The sequence below is a fragment of the Peromyscus eremicus genome, chromosome 3 (genome assembly GCF_949786415.1).
Source record: "Peromyscus eremicus chromosome 3, PerEre_H2_v1, whole genome shotgun sequence".
Taxonomy (NCBI): Eukaryota; Metazoa; Chordata; class Mammalia; order Rodentia; family Cricetidae; genus Peromyscus; species Peromyscus eremicus.
Window position 1 is genome coordinate 154,355,333 of NC_081418.1, and position 20,181 is coordinate 154,375,513.

General features: G+C 39.8%; 1 protein-coding gene across 4 annotated transcripts in view; it reads right to left on the minus strand.

Moving 5' to 3' along the window:
* Positions 1-635: 635 nt before the first annotated feature.
* Positions 636-20,181, minus strand: part of Ints13 (integrator complex subunit 13) — a 34,640-nt gene continuing 15,094 nt past the window's right edge. The window contains exons 6-18 of one of the 4 annotated variants that reach the window (XM_059256360.1): positions 17,801-17,891; positions 16,364-16,492; positions 14,737-14,821; positions 11,167-11,256; positions 10,948-11,055; positions 9,868-10,046; positions 8,680-8,850; positions 8,222-8,376; positions 7,678-7,908; positions 4,099-4,238; positions 1,643-1,778; positions 1,087-1,164; positions 636-987 (exon numbers count right to left, since the gene is read on the minus strand). In XM_059256360.1, the coding sequence (XP_059112343.1) occupies positions 948-987; positions 1,087-1,164; positions 1,643-1,778; positions 4,099-4,238; positions 7,678-7,908; positions 8,222-8,376; positions 8,680-8,850; positions 9,868-10,046; positions 10,948-11,055; positions 11,167-11,256; positions 14,737-14,821; positions 16,364-16,492; positions 17,801-17,891 (1,633 nt within the window). In that variant the 3' untranslated portion in view covers positions 636-947. The remainder of the gene's footprint in view (positions 988-1,086; positions 1,165-1,642; positions 1,779-4,098; positions 4,239-7,677; positions 7,909-8,221; positions 8,377-8,679; positions 8,851-9,867; positions 10,047-10,947; positions 11,056-11,166; positions 11,257-14,736; positions 14,822-16,363; positions 16,493-17,800; positions 17,892-20,181) is intronic. The other 3 variants (XM_059256361.1, XM_059256362.1, XM_059256363.1) reach the window with 3 other exon arrangements.

The window sequence follows — 20,181 nt, forward strand, 5'->3', positions numbered from 1 at the left end:
TTGTAAAGACAAAATGAAATACGTACTTAGCACCACATCTGGCATGTGGCTAACTCTGTGGCAATTCCCCAGAACTTCCAAACTGAAGACGACCTGAATGGAAACTGATACTCATTTTGAACTTGGGGAGGAGGGTCTGTTTGCAATAAACATCTAAACTGAGTGTTATATCTGGATGCATTACAGAATCTTCAGAGATATGATTTAGGCAAGGTACAGTTTGTCTTTCAACAAATACAAATTGTTTCAACTAAAAAGTGATTCTGGATTGTGTCTGCATGCTAAAGCCTAGATCTGTCACTTGGGTAACCCTGTCTTGAAAAACAAAACAAAACAAAAAATTAACAGAAAAAAAAATGTATTATGTCAAACTGATAATGTAAAGTCACACTGACTACTTGAAAATTCTGGCTTAAATGGGTAGCAGACAAACTCATGTGCACACAAAGGCAAAGCATTAAAAATGAAACCTACCCAGTAGTCTGCCTTAGAGAAGGGCTAGCTGTACATCATGCAGACAGTTAAGATCTCATGTTAAATACTACAAATCTCCCCTAAATTCTGATCGAGTTTTATAAATTCCTGTTAGAACTGAGAGAGTAATATATCTTTTTTCTAAAGCAACACTCCAATACTTTGCATTTCATACATTTTAATAGTTTTATTTGGCAAAGAGAAGCCTATGAATTTTTTTAAAAAACATTTCCAGAGGGAACACCTTTTACCATAAAATAAACTGTGATTTGGGAGGACAAATCTCAAATGTATATATTTTGACTCTGCCAATCTTAGAATTAGTACAAAAAAGATAATTTGTTGAAATTCTTTAAAAATGTAAAAACCAGTCCAGGCAACATAGCTATACAATCTTGCTGTAAAAGTACTTATATCAAATTCTGCCCAAAATATTTTTGCAATATACTAAACTTAGTTTCTCAAGTCACTCTTCACTGACGGCTGGCTTTTCCATTTTCTGTTGTCTCCATCCTGAAAAGTTTAGAAGGGGGAAAATGAGATGGTAAGTTAAAACATTTACTAGAAATTCGTATTTTTACCTACTTGTACCCATTGGAACTAAAATCTAACCTATTCACAACAGGAGAATGTGAGCACTTTAAGAAAGGGATTGAAGTTCGGGGTCCTCCAGTCAGTCCGACCTCCTCACTGTGCACATGAGAGAGAGCAGAGCCTGTGAAGATCAGGGAACTTCCCTAAGATTCCTCCCCACACCACCACCCTCCATTCTCCAAGCAAAGAAAAGGGAAGTCTCCTCCATTTAGTCAAAGATTTCTACACAAGAAATTACTTTAACAATGTACTGTAGGAGTATTTCTTCTTAAACTGATTAAAATAATCATGTCTGAAATTTACTCTAACACTTAACATTAGATTCAGCATGTGATTTTCCCCCTGAAAACAGTGCGATAGCAACAGACAGTTTCATAATTACAATCAATAAACTGGACCTTTTATGAGCACCAAAGGTCTAACAGGTTAATCACTTTCTCCTTAGAGGCAGTAGGTATTTAAAGCTCATAATAGCAGTTTTAAAAAAAACAAACAAACTGCTGACCACAAGCAAGCAGTTTTCATTTCGGGACTAACAATCAACAAATCAGTTTCTACAGGAAATTACACAAACCCATTTTCCTCCTTAAGGTGTTGATATAACTCAGCTCTGTTATTGACAGAGTTCAGACGTCCAGCAAACTCCTGGTGCTTTCTGGAATTGGCAGTGTTGATTCTGTTACTCCACAAGGATAATAAGGACACTGGCCCTGGTGTTATAGCAGAAAGAAAAGAAAAATTAAATGTAACAAACTTAACTCTCACTTCCGTTGTTCATTTTATAATATTCAGGCACTGTACCCTGCCAGGAAAGCTTAACAGTTTCAGCAAATGCACAGGGCACTTAGAAGAACTAGCCTTAAGGGCAGTGTGTTCACCAGGCACACAACTGGCTGGAGGACGGAGAGGGAGAAGTCTTCTCTAGAACAGACCAAACAGGAATGCTGCTGGTCACAAGAGACACAGAGGTTTAGGTTGTAACGTAGAACGGAAGACATGAAGGTGGGAGAGGGACATATAGGGGCAGAGGGCAGCAGGAATTGGGCTTATGATTCAGATACACTTTATACATGTATGAAATTGCAAAGAATAAAAAAAATTCTTTAAAGTACACCTAAATTTCTCATTCTAATCCACATGTGAAGTGTATAATTTATCAATAGACACTGATTTAAATCCAATCATTTCTAACTCTGGCAATGGCCTGAGAAGTGGATGTAGGAGGACTTTTCTTTCCTGCCAGCCAGTTCCCAAATAACCACACAGAAACTTATTAATTATAAATGCTGGACCAATAGCTCAGGCTTGTTACTAGCTTCTCACATTTTAAATTAACCTATACTTCTTGTCTACGCCCTGCCATGTGGCTGGGTACCTTTTCTCAGTACAGCAAGTTCATCTCCTTCAATCTGTGTCTCCTCCAGATTCTGAGACTAATCTATGTCCAATGGGAACAGTTCCTGTGATGATTCCAGCACAAAGCAAGGATGGTCTATAGCACAGAACTCTGCATCTCTTTTCTATTTTCTATGGTTTGTTTCTTTTCTTTATATATCAAAACTTAATTCTAGTCTACATTTTGTTAACAGCAGCCCATGCCCATACACACACACACACACACACACACACAAACATATACATATGCATATGAAGAAGTTAATAAGAAACTATAAGAAACACAACCCATGGTGGGTGCCTCTTTTCTTTCCCATCAACCAGTTCTCAAATAACCACACAGAAACTTATTAATTATAAATGCTCGGCCAATAGCTCAGGCTTCTTACTAGCTAACTCTTGTTTTTTAAATTAACTCATATTTCTTAAGTTATGTGCTACCACACGGCTCATAATTGTTACCTCATTATCTACATGTCCTGTTTCCTCTGCATCTGGCTGGCGATGTCGCCCTTCTTCCCAGTGTTCTCTCAGTCTGGCTCTCCTGTCTGATTTCTTCCTGCCTAGCTATTGGCCAGCTAGCTCTTTAGTAAACCAATGAGACTAACACATCTTCACAGTGTATAAAAGGATTATCCCACAGCAAGTGGACACCAGAAGACCACCTCAAGGCGACCTCTGATTGTCCAACTGCAAGGAGATTGGGGGGACTGAAGCATCAGTGTGTCTCAATATACTGACAGCTCTGAGGAGCAAACCAGCGTGCCTGCTCCAAGGATGACCAGCCAACTGCAAGTGAGGCCGCCCTGCTTTTGCTATCTAGGAGACACACAGGTACTAGGCACCAGATAGTCTGATGATTTCCCATGGTCCCTAAGAGGACTGAGCCCAGGCAACCTTCAAGGATACTAAGGCTCAGAATGACATCAGGAACTTGAGTCCAAGCCCCATCTTTTGGACCTAGAATTACTTCAAGAAGAAATTAAGTTTCTCAGCCTATAAATAAGATTAAAGATTTTATGGTAAAAATATGGTTTATAGCAATATCTTCACTTAAGCTTGGTCAGGTCACATCTTAATTTACTACTAAATAAGTACCACTACATTCTTCCCTGGATACTATGAGTTGGGTGGAGGGAGAACAGCACATATTTTTTTTTCTCACATGTAGAATCCACACTTTTATGTGTATGTACATGCATCCATGAAAGTGGAAGGGGGCTACTTAGAAGAGAGGACTGTTGAGGGAAGAGCAGGGACAAGACAGTGTTGTATGTGGAGGGGAACTATGAGCAACATACCACAATGTATGTAATACAAATGTCAGAATAAAACAATGACTTTGGTCATTAACTGAAAAAATGAGTAACGATAAAGGGGCTTAGGAAAGAGTCTGTCTCCATAAGCAGCACCTGGTAGTTTCAGGGCACAAGCAGATTTCACCTTCTAGTTTACAATTTCTTTTGGACAGACTATACATGAAGCACTTTTTTTTTTAAAAGTCTTCATTATAGAGTGTACTGCTACTATTTTTCTTATTTATGAGGAGCTCTTCCTCACAGACACAGTGTGAAGTAATATTGCACAAACAAGAGCTGTGCTGAAAACTGCCCCGGCTCCCAGGACTGTCCTCACCTTTAGACTTTTCCATGTGTGGCGTCTCATCCATTTCAACAAGAGGTTTTTTGTTTGGAGGTTCTGGGGAGTCAGGTGAGTCCTTTATAACCTCTGCTTCAGCCAACTCTTCTTTCCCTCGTTCTAAAATCCCCTTCAACCTTGCAGAGGGACAGATAACAAAGCCAAGTTTAATTTACAAGTCTATAAATGGCCCAGTAAGTACACTATCTGTAAATATCAGTTTTCATAAAATATTTGATCTCATAAAAGAATCTAAAAAGTCATATTAAAGGATTTAATGAGTTCAACACAACTTTACTTCCCTTTTTAGCAGTAACAGTTCAGGGACTGGTCAGATAAAAAGGAAAACCAAACCAGAGAACTTAAGTTAATAGTTAAAAGTTAGAAACAATGTAAAGTCCAGAAGACATTTCACATTTTAAAAATAAAAAAAAAAATCTACTCAAATTACAAATAAGATTATGACCTTATTGTCATGTGTGGTGCGGTCTATGTAATGGGGAATGTGAAAGATAAGATCCAACAAATCCAAATGGATATTCAGACTCAGATACAGCTTGATACCTCTAGACAGCGGATCACTAATAGTCTGATATGGAAATAGATACTACCCTTCTTATCCCCTCTTTTCTTAGCCCTACTAATTGTACCTGGCTCCCAGGGCTGTCCTCACCTTTAGACTTTTCTATTATGAACCTCTTTGCTAGTTTTCTTCAGCAACAGATGCAAAATATTTCTAACCAAACTCTGAACCAGTTAATATTACAGGATTACCAGCCCCTATCAACAAAGCCAGAGATCTGCAGAACCTGGTTACATCCTGAGGAAGAAGATCAAGATTGTCCCAAGAACCTCAACGCCCCAATTCAGCAGGAAGCAGTCTAATGGCGACTTCACCCTCTTTCCAACCCCCAGCTGCTTACTACCAAACAAAAAAGTGGGGGAATGTAGAGAAAATGGGCTGGCTAAAGAAACCCACCCTGACCCTAGAGCCCAGAACTAGGGAAAGATGGCTCAGATCAGGGCAGAAAGAAACACAGTTTGGCTCAGTCAGATCAGAGCTATCTCTGCCCCTGGCCAACGGACTTGTGAAACCAACCAATCACAGAGCAGGACAGTAGAACCCTGGGCCCCAAGTCAATCCCTGGTTGACTCCACCCCCAAGACATCCTGTGTAAACGCCCTGCCTGGTCAGTTCAAAAAAAAAAAAAGAAAAAAAAGGCTGTTCTCTCCACTCTGGTACAAGCAGCTACTCTCCTGGACTCCTCCTTCCCAAATAAATCTCTTTCTCAAAAGAGTTTTGGGTGTGAAGATATTCATTCACTGGCACAGAGAAGATCCTTGCTGAGATGTCCCTCAGTGGACAAAATAAGGGAGAACTGAAAGAGCAGAGCAAGGAGGAGCTGAACAGAAAATCTTTACTTCCCTCAGTGGACAGAGCAAGATGGAGCTAAAAAGTAACACTTTTCTCTGGAGCTGGAGGAAATTGCTACATTTCTGCAGAGGTTTCCCCTTTTGCAGAGTGAAGCAAAAGAAGCAACATCTTAGGCCGAAGAAGCAGAGCTCTGCTAGGAAGGCCCCTTAAGTGGGGGCTAAGCAAAGCTCAGCTGTAGCAGCTCTCCAGGAGAGGAGCAGGGTTGCTATATCCTGCAGGGAGACAATCCCCTATCACACCAGGTATACACTGACTTTCCCTGAACAGTTAGGATACCCTTCTCTGTTGAAGTAGTTCCAGGCCTGACTTTCCCAAGAAGTCAGAAAAATTTCCCTTCCAGGGTTGGGCTGCTTCTTTGCAGTTCCAGCTGTCAGAGCTGTGCTAAACAGCTCCAGGTGTCCGGGACACCTTCAGGGCAGAGCTATTGTTCTGAGCAGCTCAAGGTATCTGGGATATCTCACCCTCCAGGGCTGAACTGTCTCCTTGCAGTTCCAGCTGTCAGAGCTGTCCTAAGCAGCTCAAGGTGTTGCCTGACTCCCCAGGTAGTCAGGACACCTTTCCCCAGAGTTGTAGCAACAAATTTACTCACATTGTTGGTGCCAAACCCCGGGACCAAACCCACAGAGTTACAACCAATTTATGTACAGAATGTATTTAGGTTTCATTACTTGGAAGCCTCACTCTAAGGTTTTTTTTCTTGAGGTGGGGTCTCACTATATAGCTCTGGCTGGCCTGAAACTCATTACATAGACCAGACTGACCTCAAACTCACAGAGATCCACTTGACTCTTTTTCCCCAAGTGCTGGGATTAAAGGCCCTACTCTAAGCTTTTATTAGGCTTCTCCAGCAAGAGAAATACTTCTCACATATGCACAAGGCTGTACACTGAAGGTCAGTTGGGGCTAAAGTAGTTCTTTCCTCTTCCGACAATTGGCAGGAAAAAGTACACTTCTTAAACTACTGAGACACAAAGTGTTCTACCTACCTAGAAATGAATAGGATCTCTAGAACTGCTGTTGATGTATTTCTAGAGAGCAGTGGTGAAGGTAGTAGATGTGGAAACATGTATGTGCGAGCAGAGATCTGTCATGAATTAGTAATTGTGAAGGCAGGGGCTATTTGTTATACAGTTGTGTGTGTTTGAAATTTTCTATAATGAAAAGTTCTGCTGTTTTTAGGGACATGTCCCAGTGTCACTAACAATACTCACCTAGCTGTCTTGCCTGATTTGTAGCAAGAAGGTAGAAGATGATACATTTACAATATTTGTTAAGTTTTAAAACTTTTAAGGGCTGGAGAGATGGCTCAGAGGTTAAGAGTACTGACTGGTCTTCCAGAGGTCCTGAGTTCAATTCCCAGCAACCATATGGTGGCTCACAACCATCTGTAATGAGATCTGGTGCCCTCTTCTGGCCTGCAGGCATACGTACAGGCAGGACACTGTATACATAATAAGTAAAATCTTTGGAAAAAAAAAACTTTTAAAATGGGGGTGGAGGTGGGGGGCCAATACATGCACAATGGCATGTGTGTGAAGGTCAGAGGACCCCATTCCAGGGTCAGTCCTCCTTCACCATGTTGGTCCTAGGGATCCAACTCAGGCAGTCAAGGATGGCCTCAAGCACTTTTACTCCATGAGACATCTTGCTGGCCCACAATGTAACATTTTATTACTTTTTATAGTTTTTATAAATCAACCTTGATGTCACTAAGAGCAAACATCATGCTGCTCAGAAATGATGTCAGGATTGGTCCAAAAGGCAGCTTGCACTAATTCATACAAGATAGTGCCTTCCACTTTGCTGTGGTCACTGAAGTGTGGCCTGTCTCCAATATAAGGCAGAATGTTCTTTTAGAATGGGATCTTGTGACAAATGCCTGGCAAATCACTCACTGAACATAAAATTATGTTTTCGAAATTTACAATATTCAAAGTGCATACTGGCATCAAACGTCATAATAATAACCAAAAACTAGTTAGGAAAAATTAACACAGTTTTTGCCCTAATAGTAAAAGCTTGCACCTTTTTACGGCAAAGACGTTGTAACTGAAGTGCAGTTAAAGAATGGACAAGCTCGTAGGAGATGGAGTGCTAACGGCAAGGCACAGGCACAGGCACCTGCTAACAAAACAAGTCACCTGTCTGAGTCTGGCCGGGGCTTTTCCGGCCCGTGCTCCTTCACTGCTTGCTCTGACTTGTCCTCCCTGTCTTCTCTCTTCCTCCCTCGCTTCTTCCGCTCTTCTTCTTCCGGGGGCTTGCTCCGACAGGCCATCAGACACTCCAAGACTCTCTGATGTTTCTCTGAGTTGCTGACATGGGCTCTGACAAGGGTCTCTAATTCATTCCACATGATACGGTACTGTTCATCTCTGGAGTAAAGGTCAAACGCATTCTCAGAAATGCTCCTTATGTTTAAACATCTAAACATTAAGTGCTGCTGACCTCACTTGCTATGGCAAAGGAAACAGAAGTAGAGATATTTCTTTCCTTTTACTTTTACTGCATAGTTAATGGCAGAAACCAAGCTACACTGTAGCAGTGCCTACTATCCTGTGTCTCCCTCATACCTACACATACATACACATACATCCCCTCAGATAATTTATACATGGAGAATTATCTTACAAAATCACATCCATTAAGTAAGCATGACATGTGAAAAAGTAAAGAAAACAGCACTACCTCTTAGGGCCTTTTCCTCTGGTACCAACTGTAGAAATAGGAAGAGGGTCATTTTTCCTTTCCATATCAACCAAGTTGTATATAGTTTTCTGACAGTTTAACACGTCTTCTTCTGTCAAAGACTCTTTCACAATAACACTGGCTAATGGTACTACCTGTTAGGTTAAAAAATGAAAGAAAAAAAAAGAGAAGAAAAAGAAAATCTGTCTTGAAAACCAAGCATCACAGCATTAAGGACAAAGTTGATTTAAAGCTGGTTTAACGAAGTCCACAGGGAGGGAACACGTAACTGCTGTTTCTCTCCTCAGTCACTAATTCTTCAACCGCAACAAATTCACGTTTCCTTTCTTGCTTGAGAAATGGAACCAATTACAAACTTTTCAAATTTTTTCTACAAATATGTTTATAAATACACATTAATCCAAAAAAAAAAAAAAAAAAAGTAAAACGAGACTCACCGCTTGCATGTTGAAAATGGTGGTTTGTGAAATAATCATGGGCCAGTAACGGGTGTGCTTTTCTAACTGATCCTTTGCACGTTCCAGCGGGATCTCTAGACTTGCATCGATTTTATATCTGGGGTCTAGAAAAGGAGTTAACCTGTTTTCCCTCATAAATTCACCAAAATCCTAATGATAACCAGATAAGACACAATTAGAAACTAGTCTAGTGTTGCAGCACGGGTTACATCTGACGTCATTTCCCTCATGTCCTCTGTCCTGTGACTGTCAGCACAGCCCCTCTCTAACAGTGGCCCCATCTCAGTGCTTGCCCCGCCCCCCTTCAAGTTGAAGCCTATCAACATTTACACCATGGAAATGAAGCATGCCCCACTTCATTCCTATGATTTAACCGTTTTCTTTCAGATGTGTGTGAGTTAATCACATTGCAAGTCCAGTTTGCTTATGAAAAAGCTGCTTTGATAGAACATCAAAATGATGAGTGTTAATCTCTGGATAATGGAATTATAGGTAAATCAGGGTTTTTGTTTTGTTGGTTTTTAGATGTTTGTACATTCTCAGTTTTCCATAATGAATACTGATTGATTTTCAGCCCCTTAAAAATAATTACTCAAAAAGCCTAATAAAATAAAGTTATATAATACTTGGTAGTTTATCGAGTATAGTTACATACATAAAACCACATTTAAGTTCCACAACCATCACAAAACAAGTGGCCCTGAAATATCAATATATGCAAAGGAAAGCACTCGTTTAATCTTCTCTGTAACTCCAGTGTTTCAGAACCCAGACACTTCCTAGTCACTGACTACATCACATGGCAGAGATGACACAGTGATGTTGGTTACGGAAACAACCGTCAGCTTCGTTGAGACCACTTTCCCCATAACCTTAACACAGAACAAACAACTCTTGCTAAGTGACTTGAAACAAAATCTACAGATAATACAGCTTTATGCCAGGGCTGTACAGATGCTCAGTGGTTAAGAGCACTGGCTGCTCTTGCAGAGGACCCAGGTTAGATTGCCAGCACCCACACAGTGACTAACAACTGTCTGTAACTCCAGTTCTAGAGGACCCAAAATCCTCTTCTGGCCTCCAAAGGTACCCACCATGCACACAGTGCACAAACATACACAGAAGCAAAACATACACATAAAATAAACATCTTTTTAAAAGTCTCACTGTAATCCGGTAGTCTGTAACTCTTCCTCCACAGCCTTCACTAATCGAAGGCGGATCTTCTAGAATGGATCGAGAACTGCTAAGGACATGCAAAAAGATCTCTCCTCCATGGCTGCTAAGCATGTGACTGATGACTTTGGAACCTGACTTTCGTGGCTGTTCCAACAACACGGATCGACCTGTCAGAAGCCAGATCAAGTTGTCGGTAATAGAACTCAAACAATCATATTTTAATCGGCACAGCTAAGCTAGTGTATCTACACATTCCTAACACTTAGCTTCTCTCAGACTCTTTAAAGTTTACATAGTTATATGGCTAGTTCCCCAAAAACAATTATAATGGCATGTTTGTATGCTGTACTCAATTTCCTCATAGACATTTAAAATGAAAATTAAACTACCAAGAAATTCTCAGGTTATTAAGCTACAAAGTATTTAAGGAAAAGGCACAGTCTCAATTCTCCCACAATACTACCTTGGTAGCACAGTCGTTGTAAGTTTCTAGTTCACATGCCAAATGCTACTGAATTTGGATTTTACATATTCTGATAATCAAACCATACTTAATATAACAATGAAAAGAACCTTACAAAAAAAAGACAGATTTTTTTTTTTAGATCAATAGCTCCAAAACTTAGATTATCCTGTTACCAGAAGAGCTTTGAAAATTTAGATTTAGAGGATGGAAATCAATAATTGAGATGTAAAATAAGTAAGTAAAATAAACCATAAATTTTAGGTCTCAGTAAGAATCATATGGTGAGATGCTGGAAATATAATATTTATATACAATAAGGGTGAAGTATTCAAAGAAAACTCATCCACATATACTATTTAATTCAGTGGGCCAAGATTCTAGCTTCCAAATAAGTGTCAAGTCAGACTTTAAAGATCAAAATTTTAACAAAAATTCTTAAAACTATGTTGGATAAAACTTACTAAGATGTAATAATAGCCTGGAAATCAGAAAATCATTTTCTGACCCTCAGCAAAACTGTCAAAGGCTACTTCCACCTATGGTGGCACTAAAGACTCCACTCAACAGTAGCTGCAGTTAAGATGTTAAATTAGGACAATTACCATTGAGGAGAAAATTAGTGAGGCAGGAAGAAGGTCTACTATTTACATCTACAGGGGAGATCCGATAAGCTCCAGTGCAATAGTGTAGTTCTGAAACAAAAGAAAACACTGATTTGAAGGAATATAATGAAATATCCTACCGTTAAAAGAAATTCATGGTCTGGCATCACAGTCAGAAGACCTCTGGCGTGCTCTGGCCCCCCAGTCCTGTCTACTCACCAATGCTGTTGGTCCTGGGCGTGCACCACTTCAGGGTCACTGTCTCTTTAAACGGGCCTTCTCTACCGCTGCCGCCTGAGTGGCTGTCACCTTCAGAAAGTTCACAGAAACACTAACTTTACTAAAGAGTCACCAGCTTCAAAGTAATAGCTATTTAAGTTTTCAAAGTAAGCTTAAGCTCTGGAAGAGAGAAGAGCTCTACGAAAACACTCTTTTTACAAAGTCTGGAAAAAAAGACCAAGTAGAGAATAGATTAAAAACTATGATTAACATCAGTAATTTCCCTTCAAAATTTTCATTTTATTTTTTCATTCACTAATTTAATTTAGGTTGCTGCTTTAATAGCCAAAAATAAAATTTTTACAAACCTCAAACATCGTAACTGTCTCTCCCTGCCTGTGCCAATAAATGATGGACAGTCAATACTCAGAAGGTTTAAAAGTCTAAAATGCACAACTAAACCCTAGTGTGCTTCTTCAGATGTGTAAAGGTTCTGGAGTAAACATGTAAGAAGGCAGAGCAGCACCTTTCCCTTCATGGAACCTGCAGTACCGTGGAACAGACATGTCAAGCTGACAGTGTTGAAGAAGATACTACACAGGGCTAGGACAGCCTCCAACAGGGAGCTCTGACCGATGTTAAGATACTGAAAAAGCCTCTTTTAGATACGAAGATTGGCTTAAGTTCTCAGAGGATGGTGAAGAAATTAAAGAAATGGAGGAAAAGCACTCAGGCAGAGAGAACAGCGGATGTCAAGATGGTATCGTATGGCAGCAGTGCGGCAGAACGGAGGATCAAGCAATGTGGATTACATTCTCAGTTCACTGTCTTCCTTGGGATGCTAGGTAAGAAAATAATGGGCTTCACTCAGGAAGTGGTCAATGGTAGCAAAGATACAGATATGGTTGTATTTGAGAGACACAAGATGAAATCAAGGATGATAAATTTGATATAAAAAGCGTCAGAGACACAGAGATTGTGGGAGTGGCCAATCAATGACTGGTCCAGCCTGAGACCAATGCCATGAGAGAGGGCCCACCTCTGACACCGCTTGGAGCTCCAGGACCCAGAGGCTGGGTGGTCCAGTGACATAGGATAGAACCAAACAGGACTGAAATAAAACTAAATGTCAATGTAATGATGCCTAATGATACTCTGCTATACTCATAGGTCAGTGCCTAGCCCAAGAGTCATCAGAGAGGCTTCATTTGGCAACAGGTAGAAACAGATGCAGAGACCCACTGTCAAACATTAGGCCAAGCTTGGGGAATCCTGCAAAAGACAGGGAGGAAGGATTGTAGGAGCCAAAGGGGTCAAGTATATCACAAGAAAACCCACAGATCTACTAACCAGAGCTCATAGAGACTGAACCAACAACCACTGCATGGGGTCAACCTAGGTCCTCTGCATATATGTGACAGTTGTGTAGCTTTGTCTATTTTGGGGACTCCTAACAGTGGGAACAAGGGCTGTCTCCGGCTCCTTTATTGGCTTTTAGGATCCTATTCCTCATATTGGGTTGCCTTGCCAAGCCTTAATTACAGGGTGAGGTGCTTAGTCTTACTGCAACTTGATATGCCATGTTTTGTTGCTATCCATGGGAGGCCTGCCCTTTTCTGAACAGAAACAGAGGAGAAGAGGATGGGGGAGGGGGCTAGAGAAGAGGTAGGGGGCGGGACTAGGAGGAAAAGAAGGAAGGGAAACTGCCATGGGGATGTAAAATTAAATAAACAAATAAACAATATGTCAGAGAGGCACCTCAAAGATGATCTTGAAGTTTGTCTAATGGAAATGCAAAAACAATTAAACTATGCACTGAAAGTGCCAAGTGTCAGTCACAGAGGAGTGCTGAGTTTTAGATGGAGTGCTGACGTGAGGCAGAATATACAGATATGGAGCTTTAAGGGAGATGCCTGGGCTAAAACACAATCTGACTACTAATTGAGATCCCACTCAGTCCCTCCTCAGTGAGGCTTACCTAACCTCATGCAGACTCCTAGTGCTACAGGAGTAAAAGATTTTATTTACTTATGCACACATGTGTGTAATGTATAGGCATGAGGGTGGCTAGTGACTCCTGGGACCCACCTGTCTCTGCTCCCAACTGTGGCTTTACAGGCTTCTCATAGGTGTTGGAGATTGACCTTGGGTCCTTCTGCTTTCACAGCAAGTGCTCCTACTCACCAAGCCCTCTCCACAGGAAGAAATACTTTCATACCCAAGGCTATTTTATACAGTCTTCTGAGTTTTAAAAAAGAAAAATCTTACAAACTGGCATCATCTCTTGGGTTCTTAGCAATCTCCATGAGTTACACTTTCAAAAACACGTTCTCTACATTCCCTTACTAAACATTAGTAGATACATTTACCATAGTAGTTTCTCTCCTGGTAGTAATTCAGTCAGTGAATCTGAAGACACACAACCATCGCCCCAGCTGGCTCACAATTATGCTTCAGGATGAATGCACACAACATGCTCAACATCAGTCATATAATTCTATCAGCATCAATTTACAAAGAACCTCAGGAATTTAAATGGTCTTCAAACCTTAAAATGTCACTCAATTTTAGGAGTGAACAGAATACTACAATTCATGCTGCTACAGCATCTGCAATTTTTAAACAAATAAAGTGAAGCATAGAAACACAAAGATTTGCTAAAGAAAGCTCTTCACTCCTACCCCAAAGCATGAGGGTCCAGTGATAGAAACCACAGCTTGGAGATGAAAGTCAACTTTCATCTTTCATCACAGACTATTAGTTCATGGACACTGTCTTAGCTTGCTGTCTGTTGCTGTGACAAACACTGTGACCAAAAGCAACCTGGGGAAGTAAAGAGCTTACTTCAGCTTGTAAGTTAGAGTCCATCATCTTGGGAAGCCAAAGCAGGAACTCGTCAAGAATCTGAAGGCAGGAACTGAAGAAGCAGCCATGGAGGAATGCTATTTCCCCTGGCCTCCTCAGCTACCTTTCTCAGATATACCCCAGATCCACCTGCCCAGGGATGGCACCGCCCACAGTGGGCTGGGCCCTCCTACATCAATTAGCAATTAGGAAAATGCCCCACAAACATGCTGTGGTGGTTTGACTGTAATTGACCCCATAAGCTTAGGGAGAGACATTATTTGGAGGTGTGGCCTTGTTGGAGGAAGTGTGTCACTGTGGAGGGGGGCTTTGAGGTCTCCTATGCTCAAGCTATGTCTAGTTCAGTTCACTTCCCGTAGCCTGTAGATCACAATGCAGGATTCTTAGCTCCTTCTCCAGTACCATGTCTGCCTGCATGCCACCATGTCCTGTCATGATGATAATGGACTAAGCCTCTAAACTGTAAGCCACCTCAATGAAATGTTTTCCTTTGTAAGAGCTGCCATGGTCATGATGTCTCACCACAGTAATAGAAACCCTAAGACATGCCTACAGGCCAATCTGATGAAAGCAATTTTCCAATCGAGATTCCCTCTTCCCAGGTGGATCTAATTTGTGTCACGTTGACAAAAACTATGATGGTGACATTGCAGTTTGGACAAAGACGAGCTCAGTCTGTGTGCTTGGCTTGGTCAGGCCTCTTACCACTTCTCAGGAAATCTACATGTGCATCTTTGTGGTGAAGTAGTTCCACGTCATAGTTGGCCGATGTGTTGGCATGCTGCTCTTCCTTTAAGCAAAGTTTAAGACATTTTAGTAACTTGGGTTTGCTTTCAAAATAATGAAATAAATTACTCACTTTGCTTTTTGCTTAAAGTGAGGTCAAATACAATCTGTCATAGTTCATAGTTAGCTAAATAAGAGGATGGTTTGCCCAATCATTTATTTAAAGATGCAACACTTTCCAGCAGTGTATTGAACTCTACTTTAGAACTATTAGTGAACACAGGCACTGAGGTAATGATGTTCTCATGTCAGAAGTAATACAAATGACTCTTCTAGAAATTTTGAGTTTGTTTAACTACAAATGTATTTTCTTGTCAATGGTTTTTATACCCAAATACAATATCATTGAAATAGGTATGTAAGTTGAACTTAAAATAGTTGTTAAAAATAGGCAATAGCATCTTTAAATACTTGCAGTGAGTTAATGAACACAATTATTTAAAGTGGCAAACACTAGTAAACAAGCTTAGTAGCTTGTTTTGGGCATTATCTATTCACAGAGAGAACACAGACTACAGAGGCCTGTCAGGTCCAACAAGCCAGCCGCCTGCTGCCTTCCCACCATGTCTCTTACGACTCAGATATAAGCTAGAGCTTGTTACACTATTTTACTTGTTCACTGCCTCTCATCAAGTCGTTGTAAATGGTCTCCTGGAACTCCTAGTAAAGAATCAGCCAATGAAGTTGGGAGGACATGAAAAATGAAAAGCTAAGATTTCTCATGCAATTTAGTATCCATGGGATAACGGCAAAAGAACTGAAAACAAGGCTAGGTAATGTGAGTCACATCTGTGATCCTAACATCAGGGAGGCTGAGGCAGGAGGATCACATGTTTCAAGTCAGTATGGACTATAAAGTGAAACCCTGTCTCAAAAATAAGGAGCAAAAAAAAAAGAAATTGAAACTGGACTCTAAGAAAGTCACCATGAATTTTAGGTAAGAGTAGTCACTGTACAGACTCAATTTTAGTAACAATTCATTTAAAGCTTATTATGACCAGGAGTTTTGCTGGTCCTGACAACTTAATGACAATAGGAATAGAGTGACAGATTCCTTAGAAAATCCACTGCTGAAACTATATATTCTCATCCATGGCTCTTTCCCTGAAGAGTACTAAATTAACTGGAAGCCATGAGATATTTTTCATTAGTCAGACCTACTACCTATCAACATCTTCACATTTAGGTGGGTAAGAATGAAAGTATGGAAATAAAAGATCCACTCAAATATACATAGTAAAATCTAATAACACAGCTCTCAGGAAAAGAATCACAGATAAATATAGATTTTGACAAAAATAATAAGAACATAGTTCTTAAAAACCTCACATGACATGTTCTTATTAGAAATAGTAACAATACAAACATTTGTTCTGTGATCCTTTCTTTTTGGTTCTCAGTATTTACTAACCTGTTCAAAGACACTGAATGTGGGCTAGCAAGACAAAATATGATATAGGGAGAAAAAGTAAAGGTTCAATTAAAGCGAATAAGGAATATCAAGCAAATAATCAAAAAGTACAGAAGAGCTCTCAGAACTGCATACCTTCATAGGAATATTTGTGATAGTTGTTGAAGCCAAGTCAAAATGTTGCTGGACTAGAACATTCAACTTGGTAGCAAGATGCCGCCCAGCTCGGACACTGTGTACTTCACTCGTCAAAACCGGGGACAACTGCAGGAAAGTACCCAAGAAAGATAACCCACAGAACATTACTTTAAGTATTGAGTGGCTTTTTACAATGTATGTGTGTGGAGGGCGTATGTGTGTGTAAAAGCTAGCCAGGATAATTATTTCATCAGTGAAGTTTCATCTGTAATATATATAATCTGATTACTATATTATAAGCCAGGAACTATATAAGGCATCAGTACGGCCACAGTACAGACAGTCATTGCCCTCTGAAAACCTAGACTGGAACCATTCACTAAATACAAATTTATATTTTTTAACTTCTGCTTATTGATATGCAAATAGAGTTGAAATCACATAGCGCTACTGTAAGAAAAATAATTCACTCTATGGAGAACAAAACCCACAGATAAAAAATAAGAAGGAACACGGAAATCACCACGAACATCTGGCTTCATTACCAGTATGAGGTAAGGCAGCAAAAAGTATTAGTAAACTAAAGCAGGGCATGGTGATGCACTCCTTTAATCCCAGCATCCAAACGGCAGAGGCAGGCAGATAGGATACACAGAGAAACTCTGCCTCAAAAAAAACAAAAAACAAAAAAAACCCAAAGTATAATAAACTAACAAAATTTTATTCATTCCAAGGCAATAATAATATAATTAATTTTTTTAGTTACTAAAAAGGAAAACCAACGTATTATATCATTAAGAGGCATAAAATAATCAGGAAACCATCTAAAATATGACAAGAGTCAACAACTTGAAAGTATCACTTAAATAATTCAAAGACTGAAGTAATAGTGGACATGGTTAAATTAAAAATACAAAATAGAACATTAGCATATACTATTATACATTTACTATAACTACATAAATGGATAGATTTACATTTCTAAATACAGACTACCAATAAAGGTGTGATATGAATACACTTACTAACCAACAAAGTTATCTTTTCATTTAAAATTTCTTCATTTCTTTTTTAAAGTAAAAGTTGGAAAGTAGGTTTTCCCTGAACATATAAGTTGGTTTCTTTGTTATCAGAGAGTATTTTATTAGAATGTACTGTTTTCTCAAAATGGGTAAAAATTAAAGTTACCAAAGTAATTAAAATTCACAGATCAGAATAAAAAGTTTATGGACTTGTAACACATTATACTAAATTAATGCCAATGATGAAGCAAAACAGGAGACACATATATATCTGACATACAGGTCTGTTTTCAGACGTTCAAATACTTTCTTGGCAGAAAAAAACAGCAATGTGATCAGTAAATGCTGTCATTCTCAGCATTGCTTAATCCTAACTCACAACCATCTCTTCTTGCAATACTTCTACACTTACTTCTTTTTTAGGACGATCAGATACAAGGCTATCTTCACCAACTGGGTAGGTGTGAATCAAGACCAACTCACATTTTTGAATCTGCATGAGACTTAAAAAAAACTTTCACTTAAAATGTTAGAACAGACATTGTAAAGAATTCAGGCAAGCAAACTACTTCAACCTTATCATAATAAACAGTGTATGACTGACTATACTCAGACAGATAATGTATGACCATGATCAGACACTACTGCTAACACTCTGAGCTAAGCAGTTACATGGTATACAATTGCTGTGTTTGTATAAATACTTATCGATTACACAAGTTGAAATGAAATGTGGAACTTTTCTCTGTGTATTTAAATAATACAAACACTGACGGTGGGTGCCAGAGCCATGTACCAGGGCCCTGCTTTCAACTGAAGTCACTGAGGCAATTCTGCTACTGCTGCCACTACCAGAACCGAGTTCAGAAAAAGCCTTTCTGTGGAGTAAGAAACTGTACAAAGCAGAGAGGTACCCAATTATGTGACAATCTTTGCAAAATAAAAACCTGTTTAAAATTAAGAAATAACAATAAAGAGAAAGACCTTATAATTTTCTACAATTATCACAAAGAAAATGAGTATCTGTATATTGAATTCCTTTCCTTTTTTTTTAGGACAAAAATCAGGCAATACTAATCACTACCTATAAATGATTACTTCTAAGAATATAAGACTAAAAACTTTCTGCTATGTTTTAAAACTGTATTTTTTCTTATTTATGGGAGGGAGCATATTGTGCACATGTGAAGGCCAGAGAATAACTTCTTGGGCAGTGTCTCCTTCTACCATCTTGTTTCTGAATTCATATTGTCAGACTTGGAACCATCTCACTAGCCATTCCCTAGCTTTGTATCTGAAGAAAAGCTGACAGCAGTATAGTCAGTGAAAATCCATATATTCTACATTGTACATCACACATTCACTGTTAGCTACATTTGTGTTCTTTCTGACTCTGAATAGAGAACAAATGTTTCTTACTGAGTGTGGTGGTTTGAATGTAACTGGCCCCCATAAGCTCAGGGAGTGGCACTATTTGGAGGTGTGGCCTTGTTGGAGGAAGTGTGTCACTGTGGAGGGGGGCTTTGAGGTCTCCTATGCTCAAGCTATGCCTAGTTCAGTTCACTTCCCGTAGCCTGCAGATCAAGACGTAGGATTCTTAGCTCCTTCTCCAGCACCATGTCTGCCTGCATGCTACCATGTCCTGTCATGATGATAATGGACTAAAGCCTCTGAACTATAAGCCACCTCAATGAAATGTTTTCCTTTATAAGAGTTGCCATGGTCATGGTACCATGTAACAGCAATAGAAACCCTAACTAAGACACTGAGCCATTCTCAAGTGAACTGTAAAGAACATTGCTAAACACTTGAGGACCTTTCTACTAAGGTAGTTCCACTCCTAATAGCAATGCCCCTATTCCATGTAAGAAAATTAGTAACTGCTCAATCTAAAATGTAGTCCAGTACAACTGCTGTAAACATGCCCTTATTGGCTGTGATGTAACAGTATACATTTGGTCTATGGACCTGGCAGATGGGGACAGCGTTCCTGAAACCCTTATAAAGTCCTAAGTCCTAAGGTACTAACAGTACCTTCTGCTCTCTACTATTTCATCTTGGATCTAGGTTCTTGACAGTTGGTTCTTAAATCTCTGAGAATTTCCTGGGTGGTAGTCCCTCTGTGCTAATAGCCTAATTCTTGGGATTCTCCATAGCTCCTAGAAGGGGAAGATATTATCAGAAAGACAATGCTATGATTAGAAGCTTGGGACCTTTAAGACCTACTCTGCCATCCTTTAGGAAGTAAAGAGAGGCCAGAAAATAAATAACCAGTCATGTCTATGTATGTGACAACTTCATAAAAGTCCCAGAGATAAAGGGCTCAAGGACTGTCTTAGGTTTCTATAGAAGTGAAAAGACACCATGTCCACTGCAACTCTTATAAAGAAAACATTGAACTGGGGTGGCTTGCTTAGTTTCAGAGGTTCAGTCCATTATCATCATGACAGGGAACACGGCAGCATACAGGCAGACATGATGGTGGCTACATCTTGGCTTGTACTGATGTCAACTGAAACACTGGGCAGTATCCTGAGCATAGTAAATCCCAAAGCCTGCCCCCACAGTGACACACTTCCTCAAACAAGGACATGCACACTCCAACAAAACCGCACCTCCTAATAGTGCCACTCCCTATGAGATAATGGGGGCCACTTACATTCAAACTACCACAGGGATCTTCTGTAACATGAACACATCCACACACTGGGAAGACAGCACATTAATCTCTAAGGAGTAAAAACGCCTGCACTCAGGACTTTCCCTGCTTCATGCTGCTTCAACTGCTTCATC